At 40.1% G+C, this 10,900-nt stretch overlaps 1 protein-coding gene across 1 annotated transcript; it reads right to left on the bottom strand.

Moving 5' to 3' along the window:
* Positions 1-148: 148 nt before the first annotated feature.
* Positions 149-9,912, bottom strand: Pmar_PMAR008654 (hypothetical protein; the record flags this gene model as incomplete). Its single annotated transcript, XM_002768342.1, has 19 exons — positions 149-242; positions 609-719; positions 781-892; positions 1,187-1,286; positions 1,342-1,505; positions 2,115-2,251; positions 2,385-2,495; positions 2,897-3,011; positions 3,655-3,760; positions 4,742-4,903; positions 4,955-5,034; positions 5,262-5,362; positions 5,411-5,467; positions 5,535-5,696; positions 5,909-5,996; positions 6,684-6,772; positions 6,828-6,953; positions 7,741-7,835; positions 9,909-9,912. Coding segments are annotated over 19 exons (2,014 nt in total), but the record flags the coding sequence as incomplete, so codon positions are not given.
* Between the last annotated feature and the right edge of the window lie 988 nt (positions 9,913-10,900).

Genomic DNA, 10,900 nt, shown 5'->3' with positions numbered 1-10,900 from the left:
ACCGAGTTTTACGCCACCTCACGTAAGCGGGGTGAAACTCCACTGATTTTTCCGACACAGCGAAAAAAGACAAGACAGATTTTCATTTTCCACAAGTGCATCCTATGACGACTCTGAACTATCGTAGAGGCCAAGCCCCCCCCCTTACATCCACCAAAACAGAAACCCGTTATGTCAATATTCGGCCCCCAATCAGCCGGCTTCGGCAAAATTGTCTTCGCGAAACAGTACGCGAATGGTACCTGATCGCGCAATATTCCAATAATAGATTTCTTACCATAACCTCGCCAACTCGTGCTCTGAACGCGCTGGCAAAGCGACTTGAACGATGGAGATAAGATATGAGATCGATCAAAAGACGAGGCGCCACGAAGGCTCACCCCCACTGTTAGAGCGAATGGAGAAGCCTCTGCCCACTGCTACAAAAACATCCAAAAACACCACCGCCAATTCCACACGAATTAGTCGTGAAATATGTTTTCCACTAGTCTTTTTATATCACTAGGGTGAAACTCCATTGCTTGATAATGTCCTGGGTAAAGTTCTCGAAGAAAATCCAACGACATCCAGCCGAGACCAGAGTATGGTCCAAGACCTGTGCCGCTTACCCCCCATTTATCAATCAGCGACCCCGCGCTATGCCACATGCCGATACTAGGCAAATGAAGTACTTTCCGCCTAAACGTGTTCACCGCTGATGCCACACCTCGCCATTGTATCTACCGTTGAGGAATTTCAAGTGAGAGCAAGATTGCAAGATTCATCATCATCCCCTCTCACCTGCTCCATCCATCGATAACTCATTTTCTTCCAATAAGGATTCGTATCAGGCTCATTTACACACAGAGGATGACCAACAGCCTCGGTCTTAGTCCATGGCATGGTGAAGAACCTGATCATTATCATGATAATCATACTCTCAACAGATGTGATCAGGTTGTTTATCGTCTTATGTTATAATGCAAAAATTTTCTGTGAAATGAAGGTGAATGAACAAATATCCGCTCAACAATGAGTTCAACAATTTTCTCTCTTAAGAATCGGGAGGACAATCCCCCCACTTGAAACGAGTTATTTTGAAGTTACTAAATTCCGAAACATGCGCCCGATCGCGAATAACAGTTCTAGAATGTGGTGAGCACAGATGACTACTATCATCAAGTCTAAGTCATTTTACTGCCCTTACATTTGTAAAGGCACTCCGAGCCTCTCAGCTAAGTGAACATGCGTGTATGAGGGTGGATTCGCGATGATCGCATGAGTAACCCATCTCATAGAACTAACACCTAACAACAGTTGAAGAAAATACGCTATCACTTCTTTGCACGCATGCACACTCACTCTGAACCGACGCCCAACTGCCGACTTTATTTTCCTGCCAACCCGGAGGGAAGTAGATTTCCCTCAGCGTGTGTTGCATCTCTGGTCCGTGGAACATGAAGTGATAGAGGTCTCGCGGACTCAGTAACAGGTCAGGACCCATCCCTGGGTTCTCCTCCGCATATCTGATAGGAATCCACCATAACTCCAGAAACTGGCAGAAAATGCAGACTAACCACAGACTGAATTTTGATCTGTGGTTAATTTGCATTTTCTGCAGTTTACAAAAAACCCATAAACCATCACTAAAATCCCTCTCTGGTGAAAGTCAGATCGTGCTTAGTTTCTCAACACTGACTGATAGGTGTTGAGATGTGGGTTAGACCCCTTTGAGTAAAATCCGGATGGCCAACGACGCCGCAGTGCTGCAAGTGACATCCTACTACGGTATTGGACGAAGAAGAGGAGAAGGACTTCAGATGGTCCACCACCCATCACAAGATGGAGTGATTGGCGAGCGACTAACACCTTCTCTGGTGTCAGAAAATTCCAAACGATATCAAATTCTATCTCATACACCTCGATGCCTCACTAAATGCAAATATCCCGACTCAGTTTTAGAGACTACTGCGATAAAAGGACCAACGAAGTTAGACCTATTATGAAGCTTTGTGACGAGCTGATCTTCATGTGTCCAATCTTAATGCTACGTAATATCAACAATTATGTTGGTGTTTATGCATTGCAATTCATTCAACTACACCACACTAAATTCGCATCACATTCCCCCTTACTTCATAAGGGTCTCTGGTTGCCAATGTCCCTTCTGTGCTAGTGCGAGTGGGAAGAACTCGATTCCCTGCTTAGTAACGAAATCTCGGAACTTATCGTGGGTGCATATTCGGGATCGGTGGCCTTGCGCGTTCAGAGCCTGAACGGAAAAATAAAAGGGCTGGGCCGAGAATCGAACTCGGGACCTCTCGCACCCAAAGCGAGAATCATACCACTAGACCACACAGCCAATAAAAACTTCCTCCAACAACAAGCTACGATCACCATCTCACCTTCGCAAGCGCCATAAAAGGCTGCACATCGCCTCTACTGCCGACTGTTATCAATGTCATATTCATTCGCGGAACGTTATCACCCACCGCACGTGGGAACAACACCGGTATCTGCCAACGAGAATCATCCAAAATTGACAATCCGAATAACTCCATCATACTTCCTCTGAAGAATCTCATAAATGGTGTAAACTCATTTCGATTCCACAAAACGCTTCTCAGCGTGACAACACTCATGTTTATTCATCGTAATTTATTACCAAAACTTTTAACAACCACATATGTTGATATACCCGAACAAACACCAAAATCGACATGAAATATATATTTCTTCATATTCGAATAACTTCCAGCACAGTATCAAGACACTCCCAACCGTCATGGCGCGCGCTAATACAAAATCATCTTAGCTCATTCACTGGAGTTCCACCCGTGATACGAAAAACACTAGTGAGAAATACATTCTACGAATATCGGGTTTTTCACTTTGCATAAAAACCACTAATACTTACCATCTCAGGATAGCGAGCAGCAACACCATTAAGGAGAGTCTCGAGTCGAAGGGCCCTCGTATGCCCAACACCATCACTAACATCATCCAGGCAGTCCAGACTAGTGTCGATGTATCTGATCCGTTCCATGAGCAAACTAATATAATGGAGTTCCACGCGTGATGTGAAAAAAACATATCTCACATTTAACTTGGCGGAAAACAATGGTATTATCGGCGGTCGCGGAAACATATACGTCTTATATTCCACATAGAGTATTACTTCACTTCACGTTGAACGGGTGATATCCCAATATCATCCATACTAGAATAATCACGACGAATAACGCCAATAATTTACAAGAATTTTCATGAAAATATTCGCATTGCAAACATACCGCTGACCCTAGAGTGCATATTCCACGACGAAAAGGCAAGCACAGAAGTCAAATTCGTGGCATTGCCCTTCTACGAGAAAAACGCGCGCATAATATCCCCCGACTAACCGCAGTTAATACAGTTGTAAATACCAATGCACTGATCTAGTATTTCGCTCCTTTTTCACAACCACATTTCTCACAAATTCAAGTCTAATCTCCGGAAAATTCTCAACGTAAACGTACTACTACACGACATAACGATACACCCAACGTCATGAAAAATTGCGCATTTTCAACCCAACTTGTTCATACATTCCTATGATTAGTTAGGAAACTCATGAGCTTAGCTGAGGAAAGCGATTACATATATACCATTTCTGGATCCATCCCAGCCACGTACTGCGTCCATCCGTCCTCCCCACAATCATAAATACTAATTTGGTCCTGGATGCCAATAAGGCGACTCCTAAGCTCAGCCGCTGATACCAATAGTTTGTACGATGACTCTGAAAAAATACAAAAAACAGATTTACAAAAACAATGGAGTTTCGCTTGTTTTACGTAAAATGACGGAACACTCTGTGAGAAACCCGATATTCGCGGTTAATGGGATGAGTTTTCCACTACTATTTTTCATATCATGGCTGAAACTCCAATACATCTGCATTTTATCTGCAAAATTTTGGTATACATCTCAGCTCTCCATCGCTTCATCCGCCAGGCGAAGTCTACTCCCTCATGAAATTACAATCGCAGTACCACAATACACACAACAATTTAAAATGGTTTTTCCTGAGTAGTTCATAATAAATTCATCATGAACGACAATTCACCAAAATTTCACCTCAAATTTCCACCAGTGTATGATCACTCTCACTATGTGCTAACTCGTCCATGTATCGAAACCTTGCTCACGTTTCAGCCCCGAACACTTTTTATTTATTTCCGAAAAATTTCGCCACTTCGTTGAAATCCGATAAAATTCATAAGCGGTCAGCGAAAATTTCATCAAATTTCCCACAAATTCTCCGATTCAAAAAAAAAGAATTTAGATATTTCCAGTGTGAAGGGGAAAATGTGAAAATCCTGTAAAAAAATTTTGGGAATTTTTCGTTGATTTCTGTACACTTCGACCACAAACTTCCATAATTAGTGAGAAATATGCTGAGCTCAGCTGAGGTGAGCAAACATATATTCCGACACTGGAGTTCCACCCTAGTGATATGAAAAAAGTGTGAAAAATCTATTCCACGACTGCTGCATAGCGTGAGTATCGCGTTCTTTACAGCGTTTTGCGTAAAACGTGTAAATTTCAAACTTCACTAAAGTTTCACCACCCTAGTGATATGAAAAACATATTTCACGACTACTGCATATCACCGCGAATATTGCGTTTTTCACCACCTCACGTAAAACGGGTTGTTGTGAAACTCCATTGTAAATGTAAAGCAACACTACGTTTCTATTGCCCAAGATTTCCCTCTTACTTTTTTCCAGCTCCACTGTGATATAATACATAGTTCTTTCACTATACTCAGTCGACCATCCCTCGATAACAATTTTCGCATTCGGGCTCACCGGTACAGGATCTCTAGTCAATGCGAATAGAAGTCGCCAGTGACTATCTATTGCTAACGTGTATAGGAATCCTAGGGTAATCCAAAGGTCCCCGGTTCGATCCTCAGTAGGTGCATTATTACCCATTATCATCATCAACAGGAAATTCACTAACCCTGCTATCACCAGCTGAGCTGAGGAGGTGTCCAACCACAACAACGCGCTGATAAACGAATAACAAAAAAATACGCTAAAGATTATCAATACACATGTTTTATGCAACGTGAAATGTGAAATATATTTTCCACTACTGTTTTTCATATCATGGGTGAGACTCCAATATATGCAATTACCCACGATTACGATCTGAATATTCTCACAAAAAAGTAAACTCACTTTTTCAACATAACTTGGCATGCATCATAATTTCAAATTCATTCTATGACTCACCTAAACGTCACCGCCAGTGTCACTATACAATCCAAAAACAACAGGAAAAGATACCCCATATGCGACATAGTAATATGAGTTGCGATAATTGTGAATAAACCCTGAAAAACAACAAATCGATCAACTGGGCGAGCGCTACTCGCTATTACAGGATCTGTATCCCAAACGGTATGATAAAACACCGTACTTCCCTCCGCTTCCACTGACTGACACAAACGACACGCACTCAACCTACTCCGTATCTTCCACGGTCAACCTCAAGATATTACTTACCTTTCTAGCGGAGCGATCAAAGTTATATACGTATACGCATGAGAAGAGACAACAGGCCAACAAGAACATCATCGCGGACAACATTAGTCGACGTTTTCGCCCGTATGAAAACGTCGCGATGAAGCCCGATACAACCAACATTACTGCTGCTAATACTTGCACCTGAGTAAAAAACCAAACCCCAAAATATTGGTATTTTGAGTTCAAAGTTAATTGCAGTGTAGTATACCACATTGACCATACTACGTGAATGATAACTCCTAACAGTATACGACCATCTTTAAACTCTCCAAGGCTACTTTTAGAAAACGAATATTTCCCATACCACACCATCCCGAACGTTTCCGCAATTCCACCAAGTGCCCCTATCCTACCGTTATGCCAGCATACGAAGAGAAGTCCGGTTCTCCCTTGGGCCCTCGGAACGGCTCAACAGCAGCAAACACCATTGCTACTACCAACCTAAACACACAACCTCATGATTATATCGAGGTGTAGTATTAGTATTATTATTATTACAAAATGAAGCCGATTGTCGCCCATTGTGAATGACGGGTAATCCAATACGTATGTCTAGACGAATACCACAACCGGTATCTAAAATCGTTACACAAATTATTTTCCAAAAACTTATATATCAACAAAATACCAAATTACCATCTAATCACAACATTCACAGCAATTAGCGACTACATGCAACACCGACTGCTGTTCGATCATCTCGAACCGCGAATTTCCACCAGTTCTCTCTATGATACAACTTTCTATATCGCCACTATAGTGATAGGACGTAACACGTCAATGACGACTCACACTACGGAGGAGCACATGCGAAGCAATTATGGCGGTAACTGAACGGCTGCATTTTTATTCATCATCAGCTCCAAATTAACTGGAGTTTCACCCATTTTAAGATCATCCTATATGTAAACAACAAGATCCTTGCGTTGTGAAGTGAATGGGGAACATTCCGCGAATTACACCAAACAAATCATCGCCTCATATCACTAGAAACAGATTAAACTCCATTACTACACAAATACTTGCCATCTAATTCTTCCGGAAAAATTGCATGCACCATTTTTTCCCAAATTTAATAAAAAAATTTACATAATCGATCACGCGATCGATATTATCTTCCCATACTACGTCTGTTCATCAACCGTCCTTTCAAACCGTCTGAAGAAGAATGTATTATAACTCTTCTTGAAGTACCGCACCATCTCGTTACTCACTCCCTAAAATCACCAAAAATGTACAAACAAAAATCGCTTCGCTCCGCTGTTCCACTACATGTAATGCAAGCTCATACGAGTCATCTGCTTTCCTGCGAAATACCAGTCGATCATTCAGCACCGAAAACAGATCCGATTCCGATCGCAAAATATTAGTACCACCGACCAAACATAGCCCGAAAACCTGCAAATATGACCCCAAAAAATATGCAGACGTTTTGGAAATTTTCGTCGGTTTTTTACACTGCTACGCCAAGTGGTGCGTGAATATTCATAATATAGTGAGAAATCTCCTAAGCTCAACAGCTGAGAAAACGAGTATCAATTCTTCAAAATATCTTCACAATTTTCATATTGTAATCAACAGAAATAGTTGACCACGTGCATACATTTCCCAAAACTTTCACGAATACTGATTTCCATAAATAAGGAGCGTATTTTTTTCTTAGGCAAAATTCAAAAAATCTGCGTTTCTCGTTAACGAATAAGAGTTTTGAGCTGAAACTAAACAGGATATAGTTATTATCATCATACATCACATGTTGAGTCGAAACGGTCATGTTCGGAACGGTTACTGATATATCATGGCGAGCGAAATAATCACTCCAAAAATCTTATTTTCTACTCCAAAAAACCCCAAAAATAAGTAAAATTGCCACACCGTATGAGGAGACAATATGCACATGGTCAACCACATGTGTTGGTGACAATATGAGAATTATGAGGAAATTTTGCTAATTTTTTTGGGGGTTTCTGTTCACTTCTACCCGAATTCGTATGTAAACTCCTATAAAAAGTGAGGAAATTCTGAGGAAGCAAACATATATTTCAACACTGGAGTTTCACATACCGTGATATGAAAACCATATTTCACGACTACTACTGCATATCACCGCGAGAGTTTTACACCACTTCGCGTAAAACGGGTTGTTGTGAAACTCCACTGTTGCCACACATGCCCGCCCTATTACAAACCAATGGCACGCATCGCCAGCCCATAACTCCAGCAAATACGATGCTACTGCATCACTCTGTGCTGTATACGCGATCACCGAAAGGCTGGTACCTAATACGAAAAAATTTTCACCAAAATTCCAGAAAAAATGGAAAAAAACGCAGAATTTACTAAATGAAAAAATTCTGTTTCTCGCATGACGAAACTGATACCAAAATCTCTAAAATAACAACATGGCGTTTGCGACCAAAAATTTTCTCATAAATTTCCCATCAAATTCTTTTTTTCGTGAAAACCTCACCGTTTCAGATGATCAGGAACAGCATCAGTGTTGGAAAATATGCACATATGCAACTACGTAAACCATGTTTCGTCAACTCGAAAAATATTTCGGAAAACCGTCACAAATCCACAAAATTATCGATCACAAAACCTATTTTTTCGCCAAAATTTCCCAAAACCACTTCTAACACTAAAAACCACCCGTGGGAAAATTTTTTTCCCGAAATTTTTCCTTTTTTTATTACCAATTATCAACACGAACGTAGCAAGAGTTGCAACACTCGGGATCAGCCTCGCAGTAAGCCCTACTGCTACTAACATTATGGGCACCGGTAGCGCGTATATAGCAGTATCATCATAGCCTTCACCAGCTAATATTATAAATTCTGATACCACCACCAGCATTGTTGTTACTGCAACTACTGTGTGAGAATGTTTAGTCGTACGCCAGATTATGAGTACCAACGCACCGAGTAACCAGATACCCTGACACGAATAATGACCGCGCGCCACAAAATTATATTTTCTTTAATTCCTCCCACTTGAAAATTTCTGCGTAGAAAATTTTTTTCCACACCGTACCATGACCGCGCGCCACGAAAATATATTTTCTTTAATTTTTCCCACTTGAAAATTTCTGCGTAGAAAAATTTTTTCCACACCGTACCATGACCGCGCGCGACGAAATTATATAATGTAGTCTCACTCGCGAAATACAAATTGAAAAATATATATCACATTTCACTTCGGGAAAAATCCGCCACCCATTTTATGCGAAGTAGCGCTAAACACTACGTGAAAAACGCGATATTCGCGATACTAAGCGAATTGAGAAAAACGCTCGTTGTGAATTACACCGGACGATTTACCCCACATCACGTAAAACGCCGACCGACTGGTTAATCGCTCAACTAGAATAGAAAATAAAATGGAGTTTCACAACCCGTTTTACGTGAAGTGGCGCAAAACTCGATGAAAAACGCGATATTCGCGGTGATATGCAGTAGTAGCCGTGAAATATATCTTTCACTAGTGTTTTTCATATCACTAGGGTGAAACTCCATTAAATATATCAAAATAACTTTAATATAGACATCAATATGTAATAATTAATATCGCATCGCTCCGCCTCCTTTTATTACCGGTGATATGATAAAGAAAAACGCACCTGACCAAGTCGAGAATGGATCTTCCACAGAGAAGTTCTCTTGGTAAAATAAGTTCCTCAATAGGAAGTGTACTATGAGATGCTGCGATAGATGGGCAAGAAAAGATAAAAACAAAAACATAACCCAATACCGAAAATTCCACTTATTGTAGGTCGACCAGAATTCTAATGATAAGTATCCTGAAAAAAAAGATTCATAATGTTCGCGCTGGGGTAAAAAATTACGGAAAAATGACTGAATTTTCTGAAAAAAAATATATTTTCTGAAATTTGGAAAATTTGTCGAAAATTTTTTTATCATTTGAGTACCGCAAAAGTAATTTATAATATATTTTCTGGCTCAGTTTTCACACTTTACGTGTGGGGAAAAATATGGAAAATTTTGCAAAAATATTTTTTTGACAAATTTGATTTTACTCATTATCTATGAGTAATGATTTTATTTTCTTCTCATTAACTAATGAAAATTGTTACCATAATTTCTCATAAATCAATTTTCACTATGTAAAAAAATAACACGTAATGTAAAATAAGAATTTCATTTTCTAAAATTTTTCTCATAAACTAGTTTAGGTATATAATGGAGTTTCACCCTAGTGATATGTAAAACAATAGTGCAAAAATATATTTCACGACTACTACTGCATATCACCGCGAATATCGCGTTTTTCACCGAGTTTTACGACGCCACTTCACGTAAAACGGGTTGTTGTGAAACTCCGATAAATTATTACTCATAAATAAGAAGTCACTAGCACTGAGATATCTATTTTCATAATCATGATACTGCGTAGTTAAATCGACCATCTGAGCATCTCCCAATCGGGCCGTCTTATGCGATCGGAATGCGGCTCGTATAGTAGAAGTAGGAGGAGGGGAATCTTCGTGGCCTGATGGTAAGATTCAGAATAGGCCCAAAAAAGACACACAATCTTACTTGAAGTACTATGTGGTATAGTGTTATTATTATCGATGATATCAGTAGGTCGAAGCATTTCACAAATCAACGCTTTTGGCCCTCCTGAGACGCTGATTAATTTCGTGGCGCGTGACGATTTTTTAGGTCGTCGGTTCGATCCCCGGTGGAGGTACTTTTCCATCATTTTCGACTAAACTGATCTCGTGTATATATTTGTGGGAAAATAATATGCAACCACATATGTTGGTGGTGACAATATGGAAACTGTGAGGAAATTTTGTGAAATTCTTGTTGGTTTCTATTCTAGGTCGTATATGAACTCTTATAATGTAGCTTTGGAAACTCCTAGGATCAGCTGAGGAAAGCGATTACATATATTCCTTCAACACTGATATGTTCATCATCGATTGATCATTTTACACGTTAAATTCATTTCTGTTGCACTGTTGTTGAAGTCATAGAAATTGTCAACTCTATATAAAATGCTCTTTCACTAGTGAAAAACATATTTCACGACTACTACTGCATATCACCGCGAATATCGCGTTTTTCACCGAGTTTTACGCCACTTCACGTAAAACGGGTTGTTGTGAAACCCCGATCCCACTCGAAAGGAAAACTATTAGTTCGTCCCTTATAGTTGAGTTTAACGACGACTCCTAAGACAGTCTTCAATAGTAAAAGGTGTTGTTTCCTATGCCCAGTCGTAGAAGGGGTCCTCATGTCGGATAACACAACCAGGTAAGTGGCGTAGTAAAGAGAGATAATCTTTTTCGGAAAGTACAATTATCATAAAGCATGACACAC

The sequence above is a fragment of the Perkinsus marinus genome (genome assembly GCF_000006405.1).
Source record: "Perkinsus marinus ATCC 50983 genomic scaffold scf_1104296968648, whole genome shotgun sequence".
NCBI classification, from domain to species: Eukaryota; Perkinsozoa; order Perkinsida; family Perkinsidae; genus Perkinsus; species Perkinsus marinus.
Note: the sequence above shows the minus strand (reverse complement) of the source record. Positions and strands in the feature narration are given on the sequence as shown.